A 20,392-nucleotide genomic window follows, 5' to 3' on the forward strand; every position below is an offset into this window, starting at 1 on the left:
TCATCCTCTAAAAGGGACCGGCGCGAACCATAACGTTGCAGGCAAGAGAGCCAGACAAAAAGACCTTCCTTCTCCATTAGATTTCAAACGGATTCGGCTTCCTGTGACCAGTTTCTCTGGATTCCGTAGATGTGTGTGTTTGTGCGTGCGCAGGGAGAATCGGCACTTGCTACACACAGTACGGTCCTTCTGCCCGCTTTCATCTCTCGCCTTTCTCCCCTCTCCTGTCCTTCAGAGATCATGGGGAGAAAGACCGAAGGAAGGTGGGGGGGGGGAGGTGGCAACTAGAAATCTGGCTTGCTTCATAGAAACCCACCAGCAGCGCTTCATTCCATTAAAAGCCTTTCAGAGAGAGGGTGGGGAGAAGAGGCTGCTGCAACTGGAATTCTCTGTATGTATTTCTACTATGTGTAGGTGGATAGTAGTGTGTAGGTGGGTCGGTGGGTGCAAAAGACCAAAGCAACGGGTGCAAGAAGTTATTGGGGCAAAGAGCGCGGCATGGGCTGCAGATTCTGTTGCACCGAACGGAGGAACTCGCTAGGGATCGGGTTGCCGTGGACGTTGTCCAGGGTGCTGAAATCCATAGCAATCCCTGCCCGTGCAACAGGGAGCCAAGGCAGCCGAGCGAAGCGAAGCATACCCGACTTTCCAATCAGCAATTATCTCCAACGAGCGGCCGATCGCCTTTTAAATCGCATTAAACTACTTAAACTCTAGCCGCCTGGCTTGTCACCTCTCCTGCCCAAAGTCTGCATGAAAAGCAAGCGGTGCCAGAAAAGCACATCAGGACTTTGCCTGCGGTTGCCTTAGTAACTAATATGTCTTTCCCACAGCTTGCATAGTTGTCTCTTTTGTCGAACTACAGCTTTCCCCCTTTCAAAACCCAAAGATTAATCTAGCTGGGAAAGGCTGTATCTTGTAAGGGTTTTTAAGAATTCTGTCTTGACCTTTAAATGACATTTTCTTTTCTGAAGATTCTACACAGAAGCGCACACACCCGTCTTTCTCAAGATGTTTAAACTAGCATAGTTTTCTTGCTCTCGACTTAATAATGAAGGGTTTTTGTTTTTTAAAAAATCTAATTAAAGACACAAGGAAGTTCTCAAACTTGTAAAGGCTTTTCTTTGCTTTAAGTGTCAGAATGCAGGTAACAGCATTTTGCCTTAGTAGATAAGGGATACCAATTTCTGCACATGGAGGTGGTTAGGTATAAATGAATATATCAAGTCACACACTGCACTCTGTTTATAAATGCAAGATTCTTCGTATATTACATATGCATGCATGCAACAAGGCATCACTACTTTATTGTGTGTGTGTGTGTGTGTGCAGACACCCACACCCACACCTACGCAGTGTTGGTCTCAGTAGTATAACTGTGCCTTGTTACTCTCTCCCTGCTTTCTCTCCTTGAGATCTGAAATCGAAAGACACCTACTATTTGGATCCATTTGATCTGGTGTCTGCTAATATTCCAGGCAGGTGGGGAGAGATGTTCATGAAGAAAATGACCTTTACTGAGCTCTGCTTTGACATATTTTCAGTTGATCAATGTGTTCTGTTCTTTTTTCCTATGTCAACAGGCTACAATTCACTCCTAGGATGACTTCTTTGCCCCTCCAGGCGATTTGCTTTAAGGGCACATTGTAATGGGTTTTGGAGGCACTTGAGAAGTAAAACAGTGGAGCGAATCTGCCGCCTTTTTCATATCTTTAACAATGTGCAGGCAGGAAGAGCCCGTGAAATTGGTTACCAGAATCTGGATGGCTTCCTGCAACAAGATGATAGGGGTGCTGCTGGTGTTCTTCCCTGCAATTTTCCTGGAGATGGACTTTCTCCCCAAGAATGCTGGCAGGAAGGTTTTGATCTCAGGTGCTTCTTCCCAAAGATCAGTAGCCAGAATGGATGGTGATGTCATCATAGGAGCCCTCTTTTCTGTTCATCACCAACCTCCAGCTGAGAAGGTGCCCGAAAGAAAATGTGGTGAGATCCGAGAGCAATATGGCATCCAGAGAGTTGAGGCCATGTTTCACACTCTGGATAAAATTAATTCAGACCCAGTCTTGCTGCCCAACATCACTTTAGGCAGTGAAATCCGAGATTCCTGTTGGCACTCCTCTGTGGCCTTGGAGCAGAGTATTGAATTCATAAGGGACTCTTTGATCTCCATTCGAGATGAGAAAGATGCTCTCGGCCGCTGCCTGCCTGACCCTGCGTATCACCACCAGGTCAGGGAGAAAAAGCCCATTGCTGGTGTCATCGGCCCAGGATCAAGTTCTGTGGCCATCCAGGTTCAAAATCTGCTTCAGCTCTTTGATATTCCCCAGATTGCATATTCTGCAACCAGTATTGACCTGAGTGACAAAACTTTGTACAAATACTTCTTGAGGGTAGTTCCGTCGGACATTCTGCAAGCCAGAGCCATGCTCGACATAGTCAAACGTTACAACTGGACCTATGTGTCTGCTGTCCATACAGAAGGTGGGTATAAAAAGAGAAGCTCATATTATTAATTGCTCTTGTAGAGTATTTCAGGTATAAATCACTTTGTAGTTTCAATCCAACTTTAACCCTAAAGGATTGGCAACATTATTCCAGTTCTGAGAAACTGCTGCTATGAGGGAGTGACTTCAAATCAGAATAGAAGAGGGTCTTGATCCTACTTCAAGGTTCAAGTCGAAACCATTTAACTCTGCGAGATGTGTACATTACTTATGATATCTTCTTTCCTTTTGCTTTGAACTAGTCTTTCTCTTACAACCATAGATAGCTCCCCACAGAACTTTCCTATAGTATAATGAGCTTTGCTAAACAAGCATATATAATAGATATATTTTGGCTCTCATCTCATTAATTTTAGCTCTCAGACCATTAATTATCCATGATTTTAGAAAAGATAAGAGAGCTGTACTGTACCTATACATTGCTTAGGGTGTATTTGTATTATTATTATTATTATTATTATTAGTAGTAGTAGTAGTAGTAGTAAAGCTTTTTGGGGAATATTCATCTTCCCATCAGTGGGACAAGCCTCTATTGGTCTTTTATTAGCAATCAACTTTTCTCCTGAATCATGGGCAGCTAACTCCCCAAAGACTAAATATTTAAGCATGACAGAGTGAAACTGTTAGCTAACAGTTCTTTTGAATCCATGCTCTTGAGATAGAAGTTGAACATCTAGAAGAGGAAACATGCACACCCACACTCACACATCCCTGATATGTGTAGTATTACTTTGTATTTAAACCAACCTTTTTACCTCTTCCTCACAGAGACTGAATAATTCCAATTTCAAGCAGTCTTTCATATCTAATTCAGTAGGTAGCAGATGTGGAAATCTACGGGCAAAGTTAATAATGGCATGAACAAATCATTCTCAAAGAAAAGTGCCAGCTCAGTAATGAAGTTTATAGATTTTCAATGAGGCAAGTTCTGCAGGCTTGCCTTGAAGAGAGGGAGAGAAAAAAGATGTCTTTCATGTCAATTGTATTTTTGCTCTAGTGAGCACCAAGGTTGTTTTTAAAAATAAAATATGGGCATTTGACCCCTAGGAAATCTGCTATCTCTAGACACTAGACGGGCAGCAAGGATGAGAGCCAAAAATATTGTTGTTACATATTTCATAAAATGAACTGATGTGGGCAAAGATCTCTTAGCGTGCAAGTATCCAAAAGAATTAATAGTCATAATGTGTTGATGCTTTGTGAATTGCCAGATAATATTATCTTTTAGTGACTACAAGGAAGAAGTTTACTATACTTTAAAACTATAGTGAAGGAATTGGGGAGAAATGTTATTAGAAAATATAAGCAATAATTTATAGCTAGATCATGACAAATAGATAAAAAATAATTAAAGTTGTCCACTAGGGGAAATGTTCTACTTTGATATCTGTTTAAATAATAACTGACTTTTTACATGCAAAATTTGGACTTCTTAAGCATTGCCTTTTGAATTTCCTGTTATACTGAGGTTTTCAATGTCTTTTTGTCATAACAAATAGAATTTTTCATGAACTTTTTGTGATCAAATAATAACTGAAAGAAACAAATTACAAGTATAGACTTGACTCATGAAATAAGGCAGCCTTCAGTTAGTCATAGGTGATTTGACTTAGAGTGGTGTTAGCTATTAAAAATGTGGAACCAGCCTGTTTTTTTTGAAACGTGTTAAGAAAAGGGAATAAGTATTCATGGAGTTCATTCTGTGGCAACCTAGGAATAAAATAACTGTAACTCATCCCAGTTGTTGTATACTCCTGGCACTCAATTACAACACTGTTTGTGGATATAGCTGGATCTTGTGGCAGGTGAAGGAGAAGACTATTCTTTATTTATCACATATGCTATTTCCTCCTCAAAAGTAAATGGGGTCAATGAATCATTCTGCTAAATGTATTTTAAAATCAGTGCATGCTATAAAGCCTAGGCGAATGGTATGATACTTTCACTAGTAATTGCATATACTGCTTGCAAAATCTTTCAATAAGCTGCCCTTTTAAAGTGAAAATATTCCTTAGCACGAAGTAATTTAAAAGTAACCTTCCCCTTCTACTATGATATTTTTGGGATTTGGGGCTCAAGTCTGCTTTGCAACATGCTGACTTCTGACTGTGCACCATCATAAATGTTTTACAGATACAATTGCTGTGGACATTTTTGTTTACATCCAACGTATTTGCAATGTAAGATGTGCATCCTGATCCCATGCATGTTTAATTGAAAGTTTGGTGGGACTTACATAGGTCCATCTAGGATCCCAATGAAACCTAATTAAGGAAGACATAATACTGAATTTGCAATATTCTTGGGGTTTTCTACTCTCCAAAATTCCAACAAGATTATGACGCTTCTTTCTGTAAACTACAAAAGGTGTTGAGATCATCATCATAATCACTATCCTGTTTTTAAAAGAAGGAAAGCAAATGCCCCAAGGATAGTGAGAATGGATGCATCTCTCTTCAGTTTGCTGTTTTGGGGGTTCTCTTGTTTATATGTTATATAAGCATCAGTAAAAGATCTATTAGAATTTAAGTACCTCTCCATTTTGTACAATTCACAATAAAGATATACTGTACTTAATTGTTTTATGGTTTTGCCATGGGAGTTGCCCATTGGACAGGAGGTAATGAAAGACTATTGATTTGACCCTCACTGCTGATTTAAGAACAACTTTGTGTTAGACTAGATATGACATTCACAACTGGATCACAATTAGATCACCCGAAAAAAGTTAAAAGAAGTTGCATTGGGTGAAAATTGGGTCAGTGCAACAGTACTAGCAGAGGCAAGTTATGCCAATCCCTCATGCTGTTTTCCCCAAATACCAAATGTGGTTTGTCCTGTAGGGGAAAACATACAAGAACAATACTGGTATCTGATGTTTCCCCAGGGGTCAAATAATAGTTGGGGGAGATTATTCAGATTGAAAAAGGGATCAGCCACCCACTTCCACAATGCCACATCTCTGATGTGATGTGATGGCACCACGGGTGGTTTTAAATTTAAACAGAGTGGGAGATTTTGATCACAGATCTCTCACACCTCGTCTAGTGGCACTCTGAACTGTGTAACTGTTGATAAGAGAGTGTACCATTCTTCTGCACTGTGATTCTTTAGAGAAAAATGTTCAGTTTAAACTTGATGTGGCCCATATCTGGTCCTGATGTGAGTTTCCTTTTGTTAAATTGCACTAGTGTTTTGTACATAGGAACGGCGTTTTCACACATGAGGTGTCTTAAGTAGTTCTTGTTTCAGTGCTTTGCAGTGTGGATGCAAAGCCTACATTGGCCAGAATGCTTCCTCGCAAGTCAAGTGCCTCTCAATCTCAATGATCAGACTTGACATAAACAGCGTGAGAGATGCTTCAGTGGTGATTTAAGTCTCATGTCTGAAAGCATTCCATGATTAGTCATCTCCAGAAAGACAGTTAAGCAACCAAATATCCTTGGACTTTTGGAGGAGATTAGTGCTTATATTGGGGACAGAGAATGCTTCCTTTTTAAACTACTTGTTTCCAAGAGATGAGACATGTTAAAGTCTGAGCATTATTCCTGTTTCAGACCAGGAAAAAAAAGCCAGATTTTATTTTTTTAATAGTTTAGTAGTAATACCCTTAATATAGCAATATAAGGTGTGTGAGTGTGTGTGTGGCTTGACTCATAGTCTGATACTAAACTCGCTTTGAGCTCACCTTCCCACTTCACATATGTTTCAGCTGGTGATCAGTTGCTGTTGTTCAGTTCCAAACAGGGATACATTAATGAATCTTCTAAATAGGTTAGTTATTTGGTTTCCTGGCTTCATCAGATCCTTTCCCCTACAGTATTCCACACAGGCCTTATCCCCTCCTGGGGTGAATTTTGAGGGTTTTCTGCAATGAAAAAATAACCACGCAGAAATATGTGTTGGAAATATTAGACTGGGGTGCAGCATTCATATGGATATCTCAGGAAAAATCCAGTAAGTTTTTCTTGAGATTTCAAATGGAATTTGTGTTTTTGAGTAGTCTGAGGGCACATTGTGTAGCTCAGGAGATCTGGATCTGGTTAGTGCTGGGATGCAAAACCACCTAAGGACGCTAGGGCTTCTAAGGGAGCTGCCTTGAATTCCCAAAAAAGATGGAAAGGGATGTGAAATAAACAAATAATTTTTCACCATGGATGCATTATAGGATAATGCTATATTGCAACTAATTTTTGATTATGTGTTGTATCCAACTAGGTTCTACTCAGAGTAGACCAGGTGAAATCAGCAGACAAGTTAGTCATGTAAATTAATTTTACTGAGTCCACTCTGAGTAGGCATTGCTCTGGCTATAGTCCTATGGCCACAGGTGGAAACACTCTGTAGGAAATTGATCTTGCTTCCCAGAAGAGATATTATAAAGACACCACTGTATCTTTTACCTTGGTAAATATGCAGCTTTTTCTGGGTCTGGGGAGGGGGTAGGGATTATACATTAATTTTACATTATTCTGACAACACAGATGTTTCAGTCAGTTTATTTTAGCTTGTGCAAGTATGCAGTAGCCATTTAGGTGATAATAGTGATCCAGTTTGGGTAAGGTACCACAAATACAGTGGGTCGCGGGTGGTGCTGTGGTTTAAACCACTGAGCCTTGGGCTTGCTGATCAGAAGGTCGGTGGTTCGAATCCCCATGATGGAGTGAGCTCCCGTTGCTCGATCCCTGCTCCTGCCAACCTAGCAGTTCGAAAGCACGAAGTGCAAGTAGATAAACAGGTACCGCTCTGGTGGCAAGGTAAACGGCATTTCCGTGCACTGCTTTGGTTTGCCAGTAGCAGCTTAGTCATGCTGGCCACATGACCCGGAAGCTGTCTGCGGACAAACGCCAGCTCCCTCGGCCAGTAAAGCGAGATGAGCATGCAACCCCAGAGTCGTCCACGACTGGACCTAATGGTCAGGGGTCCCTTTACCTTTTACCACAAACACATTTGTAAAAATCTTTTTAGCATTTTAGATCAAGGCAAGTTTGATGTCATTTGATAGTTATGGACATTGTTGCTTCACATTCATAGGGTCTAGAGAAGAATCAGAGAACACATGCCTGACTATATTTTACCCATCAACATTATATGTGTGCGTGTGTGCATGAGAGAGAGAGAGAGAGAGAGAGAGAGAGAGAGAGAGAGAGAGAGAGAATGAATGTCAGCCTGCGCTGAAGAAGACAAATAAAGCCATACAGTCAAGAGAAATCACAAACAGCTAATCTTGCCAGGTTATCATGCAACTTTGTCCTGCAGCTGCACATCAGGGAGTGCATTATTTCGAAAGGAAGCAACAGGCAAGTTACAAAGTGAGAGGATCTCTGCATCTGTCTTTGCAAATGCCTGTCACCGGGCATCCTTGCTTCAAGGCATTTAATGAAATCTGTTGCTGCATTTAAAAGAAAACACCCTGCTGCTGCATGTGCCTCCTCTGAATCCTCTGACTGGATTCAGGAACTGCCTGCATTTGGTGCTCAAGAAAATATGCTTAATGAATGAGAAGGCATTTAAACCTTTTCTTGCCTCTTGTAGCAAGGAAGGCATTCACATTGGTGGGTTCCTCTTTTGCTGTTGGCTGAAACTTGGCAAATGGCATGGATAGTCTGTCTCAGAGGGGTGTGTGAGGGGGAGTACTGGAGCAGTAATCTGTAGCAAGCAGAAAAGAGAATGGCTGACACCAACAGGGGATGTGTGTTGTGAACTACAGAATAAATGCAAAAGGAGCAAAATGGAAGGATGAAGGAAGAAGGGGAATGTGCCAAGGAGCTTAGTTCTAGTCTATGGATCAAATTGCTATGGCAGAACGAGCCCACACATTCTGAGCCAACTGGTTTCTGGGGAGCCCTACTATATAGAATATGAAAAAATTCAGAAGGCACTTGCAAATGTCCTGTTTTGTATGGGGCACAGGAACATAGAAAGCTGCCTTCTTATTCTTAGAATTTATATACCGCCCTATACCCTGGGGTCTCAGACCATAGGCCCATTTAGCTCAGGAATGGCTGTGGTTCTCCTGGATGCCAGGCAGGAAATCTTTCCCAGCCCTACCAGGAGAGGCCTGGGATTGAACTTGGAACCTTCTGCATGCAAAGCAGATGCTCTGCCACTAAATTATGGGCCTTCCAATAATGGGGCTACCCTAAGAATGAATGAACAGAGTGGCAGTTCCCATTTGTGTTGGCTTGTATAGCACTGTAAATTAGACCTATTATCAAGATCACTGAACTATAGAATTAAGAAAGAAATAGTTAAATAAAAATCCCTCAGTTTCATCCATCATTATTGCCATCGCTCTACTGAAGAACAATTGAGTGGCTGTAATATCTGCAGCCCTTGTTATACACTAGTCATAGGACCAGTTCCCTGAACAACTGCCTGCTTTGGGGTGTTCATGTTGAGGTAAAGCCACCACATCTGATTGTCATTTTACCAGATGCTACCAGCTATTTGAACATGACGCAGCCATATTCTTCTGTAGCATCTCACTGCCAGCAGGGCTTTCCTTCTCTGGTCAATAGGCACTAAAGGCTAAAAATGAGACCTGCAGAGATCTTCAAAAACTTAATAGCTGTTCCTTCTGCTAGGGGTGTACACTGAGCACAAGGTTTGGTTTCGGCCCTGATTTAGCACATCAGTGAGCAGCCCAATTTAGTCCAAAATGCTTCAGAAGTTGTCTGATTCAGTTAAGGTTTAGATTTGAATTCTAATTTGAGCAAGCATGACTCCAGCCTTCTCTACTGGGGGTTATGTGCAGTTCACATTTGAATTTTATTCAACCCCTCCACCCTGCACTGTCTATAACTTAAAAAGAAATATTTCTGCAGAACTGGATGAAATTTCAGACTTATTAGCACCTTTGGGGTATTCTTGAGAATCCTGCCAAATTCTAAAAGGAAAGCTGTAGTGGTTTTCCTGCACGGGTGTCCTTTACTGTTTTTGGGTGGTTAAAAAGGATCTACTTACTCTCCTCTATTGTTTTGTGGGCAATTTTATATGAAAATAGCTTGCGTGAGAGAAGTGCTCCTAGATAAGAAACTTCCACATTATGGACAAATCAGTCTAGGAAGATTTTGTGCTTGTGCCTTTAAAGTTGATTTTGTAGGACAGAGGAAGAGCTAAATGGGAATTATTTCCCTCCCTTTGATTTTGTGGGCATCAATTTTCTAGAGGCTCCCCTAGGAAAGTAATCTGCAAAAATTCAGAATGTTAGGTGTAAGGTACTTAGTTTTGATTAAGGGAGGGGACTCACAGCCTCAGGCTTCTGTTCTGCTCAGCTAGCAGCAAGACTTAAAGAAACGAAGTGCAAAGCTGATTTGACAGGAACGGGTACCTGGGTGTGTGGCACAGGGGCAGAAGAACTTGAATGCCCAGCATTTCCATACAAGCATTAGTAGCAGAACCAGCACAGATGCAGAACAGTCAACTACAAGCTGGTGTCCCTTCTCCAAGCTCTGGGATTGGAAAGTCCTGCTGAAATCATTTTCTGTTAGTCAGAAAAGAGGCCTCCCGCCTTGGTGTGTGTCTTCAATGGCTAGCATAGAGAGAAATGTCACTTTTTAACAGATCTGCTGTGTAGGTTTTTTTAATAAAAAATATCAGAATCTCTGAGCCACTTCAGAGATCCCTGTTTCAGTTTAGGGCTCCTTCGAGAAATCCCACTTGAACTCAGGACTTATCCCCACTCACATTTTGCTCTACTCTTTCTCGCAGAGGTCTGTGCTTTAACACTCCATGTTGTTGCCCTGAGATTTCCCCGCAAAAACTCACTCTTTAAAGCTCAATCAGAGCAAACGTCAGTTCAGGTTTTCCATAGATTGATGTTTGCCTCCATTGAGCTTCAAAAGTGGGGTTTTGCAGGGAAAACTCTGGACCACAGACACAGAGCTTTAAATCATGGATCGTCCTGGTAAGAGCAGAGGAAAGGTAAGTGTGGATAAGCTCTCAGACAAGCCCTGAATCTCTCCAAAGTGGCTCACTTTGATTCTTGATTGTCCAGATCTGATGCAGACCTCTTACTTCTTGCTGGCCATTATTTATTTATTCTAGCTGCAAGAAGCAGAGTGTGTGTGAAAAGTAGTCTTAGGATGGTTCTCATTAATATGGGGAAGGAAATTGAGTTTCATTTTATTCTAGATAGCAGATGCCATTAATCTTAAAATATCAATGCACACTTCCCTTTAGCCCGTCAGGCATTTACTTGTGCATGCAGATTGGCGCCGGAGCACAAAGGAGTCCTCTAATCAAGCACTTCTATTGCTGTGCATATGACAATTTGCATGTGGCAGATTGTGGAAGTGTTAGAGGCTGTGCTGAATCTATACATACGCAGATTAATGCAAAAAAAGAGAAAAAGATTAAATTATTACCTTTGCTTGTTGATGGATTTTGTAGCACTTCATTATTTGCACTAATCTCTGTTTTCCTCCCTAGTTTTTTATGTGATGCATTTTGGTTTTCAACAAATGTAAGCCTCTGAAGCAGTTCCGGCGTAATGCCTGGCATCATTTTTAATTTAAACATTGAGACCAAAAAACCTTTCTGTGTTGCTGTGTGATAGTTGTTCATGGCTGGCTATCAGTCTACAAGGTGATTCTGAAGAAAATAATATCTATGCACAAATTAATGCAATAAGGAGAAAAATATGGAATATGGCTAAATGTATGCATGATCTCATTTCCAAGGGAAATATATCCTTTTGGCACTGCCAAGTGAGCTTGACATTTTTGACTGCTGAGAAATGTGTTTTTTAATTATATTGCCCTGCTTTGTGCAGTGGGACAGAAATGCTCTTTAAATCAGGCTTGCACATTGGTGGCTGACCATGCCAAACGTAGCTTACCAGTCGTGCGCTGTGGCCTGCCAGATGCTTGACAAATCCCAGTTCCAGGCAGGCAGTAAAAGCAGAAGGTGGAAGACCCTCTAGTGGGTTAACATACATAACTGGTGGCTGCACTGGTAGGTCAGACGTTGGGCAGACCTCCTCTTAATCATTACGTGACATAAAAAAAGACCATGCCTGCCTTAAGGAACAAAAAGCAGAATTATATTCTACTGGAATTGCAGTTTAGTTATAAAACACTTTCTCCATAGGAGCAGCAGAACAATCTCATTCCCTGCTTAAGGCCCTAGACAAGGACAGGAATGGTCCTTTTAATTCCCATGCATTTTGGTGGCATCATTGGAGAAGAGCTGGGTACAGTACCTGCTTTGCATGCAGAAGGTCCCAGGCCCACCCCCACCCCCACATCTCTAGGTAGGAATGCATGGATAGCTCAGTTGGGGGGCTGATAATGCCAAGGTTGCAGGTTCAATTCCCCTATGGGATAGCTGCATATTCCTGCATTATGGGGGATTGGATTAGATGATCCTCAGGGTCCCTTCCAACTCTACAGTTCTATGATTCTATGACTTCCCAGTCATAGAATGTCTCCAGTCTCCAACTCTGGAGAGCTATTGGCCAAACATTGTAGACCATCCTGGGATGAATGGACCATTTGTTCTTGTGCTATGTCTGCAGGACTTTCATGCATGACCAACATGGGAGGTTAAAAAGTGGGCAGACTGTGGTTGTGATAAGGGAAATATCAGGAGGAACCTTATGCTCACTCATTCCTCATGATGTCTATGAAAGAGTTGATGAAATTTAAAACACTGTGATTATAATGAACAGTCCCAGCTGACTATTCTCCACCTGTTCCCTCCCTGTCCTCCCTGCTGCAATGGAGGCCGGAATTCACAGCACACCTCCAGGGGCATTTAAGACTGAGCCAGGAAACTATAATTTCACATGGGCACGTGGCACTATGTCTTCTTGTCCCTAGCATGCAGGTTGCACAAGTGGGAACATGGTGTGTGGTGCACCTGTCAAAGGCTACAAACAGCAGCATCTGACAGCGAAGTAGCTCATGTGATGAGCTATCAGAAATGCAGCTTGGCCATGGAGTAGTCTCAGGCTCTGGCCTGCCAGCTCCTCCCTGAGGCCTGCCATCTTGGCTGCAAGTCCTGCGAGTCCTGGGAGACCTGCTCCCTGCTTTTTCCACCTGACCTGGGAGGGTGGGGCACAGAAGGACTCCAGCTACAAAAGCTAAGACTGCTGAACAGGCTCTGGGACTGCATTGGGGCATTGTTTAGGGGTTTTTGTTGGGGAGAGGGTTTGTTGCTGTTATTGATGCTAATTTGCTGTATCTTTATTTCAGTACTTACTATGAGTTGTGTGGAGTTGTTTAATTTGGTTGTGTACTTTTTGATGTTTTATTTATTGTTTATGACTACTTTTGTTATGTTCATAATTATGGATTTTTTTTCATATTGTAAAGCCGCCTTGAGCATGGCTTGAACTATAGGAAGGTGGCCTGCAAATAAAATGATGTATGTTTGTATGCTCCTGGAAAGTGATGGCTATAAAAGGCTTCCTGACTGGACTGGGCAATGAAGTCCATTTACCTGAACAACAAGGTCTTACTGGTTCTAGTGCATTCCTGTTCTGACTGCCAGTTCAGTACACTACAAAGACTTGCATCACGAGCCTGCCTTTTGGCTTTCTTAGAAGGTTGCTCTAGAGAAGGGGAGGCTGGGGGTTCTGCCTCTTTCTGGTCTGTGTCACTTTTGTCATAAGTCCATTCTTTCTTGCTTCTGCACTGATCTGCAATTATTGTTTTCTTTTTTAAAAAGTAAAATCGGCAAAAAAATGTGCATTTCAATATGTAGCTTTGAATGTATTTTCTCACAAAATAGACAGTGCTAAATGCACATTATCTCAAACCGCTCTGGTGTGCCTTTTGAATTAGGAGCTGCAAACACGAGAAATGTGAAATCCAAAGAACAGAGATGGTCTGTTGAGCAGATTAGCCTGGAAGGTTAGTGTGGATCAGGTCAAGTTGTATCTGAATTCACAAAGAAGTAATTCCTCAATTTCTCCTAATAGCAGCAGTTGCTTTCTCTTCCCCACTGTGCCATGGTGGTCATCATGGGCTGGTGTGGTCATTCCCTCTTCCTAATTGCCTAGCTCTGGTTTGGTTTGTGTGTGTAACAGAGAAGGGAGGATGTGCTGTGTAGGGTAGCATCACTAGATATCAATTGATATGGGGTGACATTGTTGGCAAGTGAGCTCATGATTGATGCATGCCAATGATGTTTCCAGGGATGCTGTGCTAGTGGCTGTCAGTGTTGCTCTCATTTCATTGCTGTGCTTCTGACTTTCCTGCTGGTTGAGCACAGGATTGCATTATACTACAATTAGGACCTGGCATAGCACAAACTACTTTAACTAGACCATGGAATTGCCCTGGTCCATGGTATTTAGTAGCTGATGTCTGCCAGACACTGTATGGAGCACAGAAGTGATAGGCCTTCTCCAGATGATGAAAGATTCACATGAAGCAGAGAAACAGGGAAGCAGGAAGAGGTCAGGTTTCAGGTCAGAAGTCAGTTATGAGGGAAAAGGCTAAATTGTACAGAAATGGGAGCTGGAAGGAACAAAGGGAGCTGACATAAGGAAAGCATGTGCAAAAGTAGGACTAAGGGGGGAAATCATTGAAATGGAAATTTACATCCAAGAAGCTTGCATTTGGTTTCACTGCCTTCCACTTATAAAGTATTAATCAGTCCGAATTCCTCCAAAATGGGTCAACTGTGCTTCTGGTGCTCTGGTCTACACTTAAGAAGGCAGATCTTAATATTTTTTGGTTTAAATTGTGAAATCACTGGATGATGGATTTCTGTTGCCAGAAGGAGAACATTTATAAATAATGTAGCCTTCATGGCTCTCAAAGTCACCATTCCAGGATTTTTGAGACTCTGGAAAGTGTGATCCTAAGCAGGTCTACTCAGAAGTAAGCCCCGCTACATTTTGTGTGGCTTACTCCCAGCTAACTGCAAGTTAAGTGAATGAATATTGTTGCTAACCAACTGCTGCCTGGCAGACCATGTGGAAAGAGCTAGAGCTCTGTGTGAGTTTTTAAGGCAGCTGGCATTCACAACTCAGAAGCCACTGTCATAGATGGCATCAATTAAAACCACTACTGTGAGGCTCCGCAGAAAGGCTCCCTGACTGACTGCCCATGGAGACTGAAAGGGGGAACTGCCTTACCCCTGCGGGTGACAGAACTGGTATGCACACCAGGAGGAAATCAGTGACCCCCCCTTTAAATGTTAAGAAAACTTTCCTAAGCAGATGAAAAAAACAAACATTTTATGGCAAGGTGGCTTACGCGCCCTCTCTCTCTCAGATCAATTCAGAACAATTAAAATAACATAAACATAGATTGAGGTTGAAATCCTAACTCCATTTCCCTAGGATTTACCCCTGTAAATTCAATAGGATTCTGAGCAGACTTGTTTAGGATTGCAATGTAATGTGTTAAAAGTTGTTTAATTGTATACCATCTATAAATAAGTGTTTATGATAAAAGACAGCGTATTTTTTCTACCACATTTTTCTTTCATAAAAATGCTCATGGTGGCTGTCTGCTGTGATTGGATCTTTCCTTCCCATTAAAGTGGCCATGTACTCTACAGAGGACAGCCTGTTTTTAAAGGTGATCTTTATTGAAAGGATTGCACATGCTTAGTTTAAAGATCAAGAATGATAATAAAGCAGAGCAGGACTCTTCTCCTGGATAGCAGACTGAGCACCCCACACACAGACCCCAGACCCATCACATGCCACGCTGAGTTCCCCTTCCTGAATAGAATAGCTCACATCAGGGACTCTTCTCTCTTTTCATAAAGGTATTCACATATCAAAAAAAGATACCCTGTATTTCTCGTGGTTGCATAAAGGTCTGCAATCTATTAGTAGACAGATGCACAGACCATTTTTTTGCAATTAAAAAAGTTCCCTAATGAAAACCACACCTTACACATGCCCTGAAGTGTTTTTTCCTAAATTTTATTGCATATTTGAACATTTTCACGCTTCTCACACAGTGCTAATTAACACATTGATTGAGTCCCACGTATAGTGTTTTCTAACAAGAATATGCATATGGCTTCTCTTTTAGCAGAAACATGTCTTTTGGTGTTCAGCTATCACAATGGAGCACAAGGTAATGTCAGACACACTTTGGGAAGGGTCATGGCTCATTGGTAGAGCCCATGCTTGGCAGTTTTGTCAGTACTGAGAGCTTAAAGCAGCTCTCTATGATCTTTCTCAAAGCACCTTTGGAGAACAGTGAAAGCTACACTGTTGAAATGGCGAGTACCACTTGTCTTAAAAATAACAGGTTATTTCCTATCATTCAGAAAGCACCCAGAGCTTCAATCCACATTCAGGTCTGATAGTTTCCTCCATTCTTGTGTTCAGCATATTCACCATGGGCCATTTTCCAGCCTTTCTATACTTGAGTGAGGTTTCCTTCTCATTAAGAAGCAACAGTTCATACATTTGCCAGAAGAAGAAGGAGGAGGAGGAGAAGAAGAAGAAGAAGAAGAAGAAGAAGAAGAAGAAGAAGAAGAAGAAGAAGAGAGACAATAAACATGCATGTCTGTAATTGTTCTGGCAGGCAATACTTGGTACCTTGTCTCATCAAACCTAATGTGAACCACTGAGAAATGAGTGCTCTTCTTCCTGCATAGTTTGACCTTCAGCTCCATTGCTAAAGTGTCATACTAGAGTGCGGCAATTTACAGCATTTGGTTTTGCTATGGCCACTAGGTAACACAATTAATAAACTGAATCAGATTGTGACAATGCGAACCCAAGGAAATATAAAAATGTCAAATGGAGTGCATTGGAGTTGGAAAAAACCCTGGGTTTTGAAATGAAGTGGGTTGCTTTGGAGGAGCTAAAAAGCTGCTCTGAAGCACTTGACAAGTTTTCTGGTACACACCTCACCTGCATTTCAGAACCTAAGAACCATCAGCATAATATTATCCTTTCACTTTTAGTGTTTCATTAATGTTACTCTGTGGTTTGAGGGAGATTTATTCTTACAGAACTGGGAAACTGACATATTTGTTCTGGAATGTTTGTTCTTCCTATTTGGGAAATGAAAGAGCAGAGGGAAGATTTTTTGTTTGTTCAGATGACCTGGTGTTACTTTTAACTGTGCCCTAGTTTCTTTTTCTTTTTAATGAAACATAGAGAACATCTTGATTTCCTAGGAGGGTTGGCTCTATTACGCCTATGATTGTTTCACTTAGCTTGAAGTATTGATATATAGCAATGCACAGCACAACTAGTATTTCTATAGCCAGCGTTGGACTAAAAATCACAAAGGCCATGCACGTATGGAGCCACATTATGGCTTCACTGGCTTAAATGCTACAGTCCCTCCACACCTGCACTAAAATGGGCATAAAAGGACCCAAGCTTGTACTAATAGACACTATTTCTTTGCCTTCTGAATTCCAAACCAATATAGAGCATCTATACTATTTTCTGTCCACAGCTGAATATTTGTCATCAATCTGAAGCATCCTGCACCTTTAAATTAATTAATACTTAAAAGCAAAATACATATTTTAAAAAGCATTTAAATCTCAATAAACCCAGCTTCCAGTGTGGACAAAATAGCTGTTTCCCACCAGACAACCATTCTTCAAATATCGCATCATAAATATGCCATTGTTCAACAAAATTAAAAACAACAACAAAATAAGACAAAGTATAGAGAAGAAAAATATTTGATTGTATGACTAAGACAATTTTTAAAAAAGAAATCATTTCTTTTCAAAAAGAAATTCACTGATATGCACACACATTCAAGCTGTCCTCATAAACAATTTCTCTCAAGATTTTTTTTAAAAAAGTTTTAATTTCTCATCAGAACTAATCCAAGTGGACAATTACCAGTTACATTTGGATATTCCCTTTCTTCTGGGTGGATTAAGCTGCTCTTAACCCTGGAAGGCAGGTTAGGCTGAGAGACAGTCATTTGACTAAGGTCACCCAGAGTTTTATAAGTAGATCATGATTTAAACCTTGGTTTCTTGCAATGAAACACAACCCCTCAGCCACTGCACTCCTCTGCTTTTAACTGCACCTGTCTCTATAAATATCACTCACACACTTATTACTAGGTAAATCTATTGCAGAAAAACCTAAAGAAATCCCTGGGGTAGGCTAGTCAGAGGCAGTAATGCTCAGTGCTTTTTTCAGGGGGCACTCAAGGGTATGCAGTACCGGCACCTTGTTGTTGTTAAAAACTTAACTTACTGTAACAACTTCATGGTGAGTACCGGCACCTATTTTTCTAGAAAAGAAGCACTGGTAATGCTTCTGAATACCATTTTCTGGAATCCATGGGTGGGGTAAAAAGTGTGCCTGTGCTCAGATTCTGCTTGCAGGTTTCCTACAGGCATTTGGTTAGCCACTGTAAGAACAGGATGGTGGACTAGATAGGCAATTTGGCCTGCCCAACTTTTCTTACGTTCTTAGTCTTACAGCAAAATCAGGAAAGAGTATTGGGACTCCTTAAGGATTTTCTTATGGTATGGTTCTGAGTTCCAGAGCACACCACATCAAATGCATGAAGTGTTGACCTTGGCAGAGGTATATATAAGTACAAAGGAACAAATTGTGAACTGTGAGGCCACGCTCTGTGACATACCTACACAATGCCTTTACGAAACAAGAAAAACAAACATTTCTGCCCCATCCGTTGTAGATGTTTGATAGGAAGCAGGCATCAAACTGGCAGAGAGTAGTAGAAGATGGCATAAATCAGGGACTGAGCAGAGCTTGAAAGGAAACTGAAATGTCACGGCAAACTTATTATTTGCAAAACTAAAGCACTACATTTCCCACTAATTCATTTTGACAGATGATCTGCCAACACCTATAACAAAATGTGATTAAGTGGATGTGCTTTGGGAAATGAATATTAAGAGATTTCCTCCACCATCTCCACATTACGATGACAATGAAGCAGGTAATTCATTAAGAAGGAAGCTTGTCGTTTTCTACTGACAGATTGCTTTTATCCTACAAGCAAAAAAGAAGAAATGGACAAAAAGCACAGGTCATCTACTTACTCTTTCAGGCTAACATGGAAAATAGAACTTCCCTGCGCTGATTTCTCAGTTCTCCAGAGGCCATTCTCCTGTGGTTGCAATGTTTTTGCTACTCCTTCTGAATCTATCACTTCCCCAACTTAATTCTTGGGAAATTGGCAGGTGTGCTTCTTTGTTCTTTAGAATTCAGCTCTGTTCTGAACTGGCTATGGCTGCTTATTTTTTTCCTGTTTCTCAGGGAGCTTCTGGAGATAGGCATATCACCTGTAGTAGAGAAATTTGCTGAGAAATTTAAGATCTGATACAGTTTCTCAGAACACATAGCCACTAATATTAGGCATGGGCTGCACATTCCATCCTGTGATGGAATTGAACTACAGTTGTGTGCCGCTGGTCAATATATCTTGCTGCATCTGGCAAGGGGATGTAAACGCTTCTGCTTTGTTCATGTGGGGATTATGGGGTTAACTAGCTATGCCCCGAGGCAGTAAACTCCATTGCATATGTGCAGAATGACACACCTGTCTCTCATGACAGGAAATTTTAAAGTTCTAAACTTACTTGAGCAGGTATCCCAAGGGGAAGAACACAAGATTGATGAGGAAAGTCTTTTAAAACAGATAGACAACCAGGAGGTGGGCAGATGTAGGAGATCCCAAGTGATATTAATAAGTTTTGGGAAACCTGGGAGCAAGACTCCAAGGATCAAAAGGCCTGCTTACAAGCAAGAAAAACCCTGCTAAGAGCCTGGTGAGTTAGGGAATATTCTGGACTAGGGCTAGGGGATTGAATTTTTCCAATTTTGATTTGTTTTTGCTTCAATGGAATATATTGGGTTTCAGGGATGTGAGGGCCACAGATTTCTTTCTCTGTAACATTCCCTTGTCATATATTATTTTTCCTTTGTAAACTCATTTCTTTTTCATAAGCCCTGTGTGGCCTCAGCCTAAGGCCTATATAACTTTAGCCTTATGCTACCCAAGGAGGTTTCAGAGGGAAACCCTAGGGAAGTTAAATAAGAGGCAGGCTGGTAAATAATTGATCTCTTATCTGGTCTCTGCAAGTGCATTTAATGGAAAGGATACAAAAGAGGGGCACCCATTGTTGTGGCCAATTCTCCCTTCACCAGGAGGCACAGGACCCAGGGAGCTGGGATATGGCTGTTACACATTCACTGTGGGGATCAGCATACCTGTGCAAAGTCTCCCACACCATGCTGTAAGTTTTTCCATACCTGCTCTGTGCTGCTGCTGACATAACCAAGAAAATCACTCAGTGATGACCATGAACTGCAGAGTGAGTGAAGGAAAATCCCCATTTGCCATGAGGATGCTGATCCTTATGGCAGATGTTATATATAGCTCAAGTCTGACGTGTATGCATGCCTAATTATGACTAAGCCCTTGTCAAATGTGCACTGGTCTATGTGGTCAAAAGTCCCAGAATGCCAGAAGCTACTGCTGGAGTATTTGGGGCCAGATTCAACTAAATTGTACCGCTAGAGGAGGCCTTCCTCTCGCTCTTCCCCCACACACTCCCTTCACTCTCTCCAAATCTAGAGGGTCAGGAGAAGCCCCCAAACAGTGTGTAAAGAGAGGAAAATGGAGATTTTTATATCCAGCAAGCAGAAATGCTTGCACTGATGAAATAATCACCTTTGTGTGATGCTGAATTCCACCCTTCATTGTGAATCTGAGTTTTGGGGACTGTCTCCCATCTAGAACTCATTGTTACAGTAACTTAGGACACTGAAACCGTGTCCCCCAATTAAAGACAATTAAGTCTCACAGGCTGGGATGATGGCTAAATTACTGAGATTATTGGTGGTGATGAGAGTTCCAGGAAGAAGCTGAATGGGTTTCAGGTGGTTATTTTATTATTTTTAGTTTTAAAATATACTATGCTTTCTATAACAAAACGGTGTTTATGCC

At 41.4% G+C, this 20,392-nt stretch overlaps 1 protein-coding gene across 5 annotated transcripts in view; it reads left to right on the forward strand.

The window, feature by feature from the left end:
• Window positions 1-20,392, forward strand: part of GRM1 (glutamate metabotropic receptor 1) — a 184,114-nt gene that overhangs the window by 9,024 nt on the left and 154,698 nt on the right. For 4 of the 5 annotated variants that reach the window (XM_081186293.1, XM_081186296.1, XM_081186297.1 and 1 more), the window contains one exon: window positions 1,584-2,481. In XM_081186293.1, the coding sequence (XP_081042419.1) occupies window positions 1,719-2,481 (763 nt within the window). In that variant the 5' untranslated portion in view covers window positions 1,584-1,718. Of the gene's footprint in view, window positions 1-31; window positions 392-1,583; window positions 2,482-20,392 lie in introns of those variants that run through there. The other variant, XM_081186295.1, reaches the window with a different exon arrangement.

This window comes from Podarcis bocagei (assembly GCF_964188305.1).
Source record: "Podarcis bocagei genome assembly, chromosome: 3".
In the NCBI taxonomy this organism is placed as follows: Eukaryota; Metazoa; Chordata; class Lepidosauria; order Squamata; family Lacertidae; genus Podarcis; species Podarcis bocagei.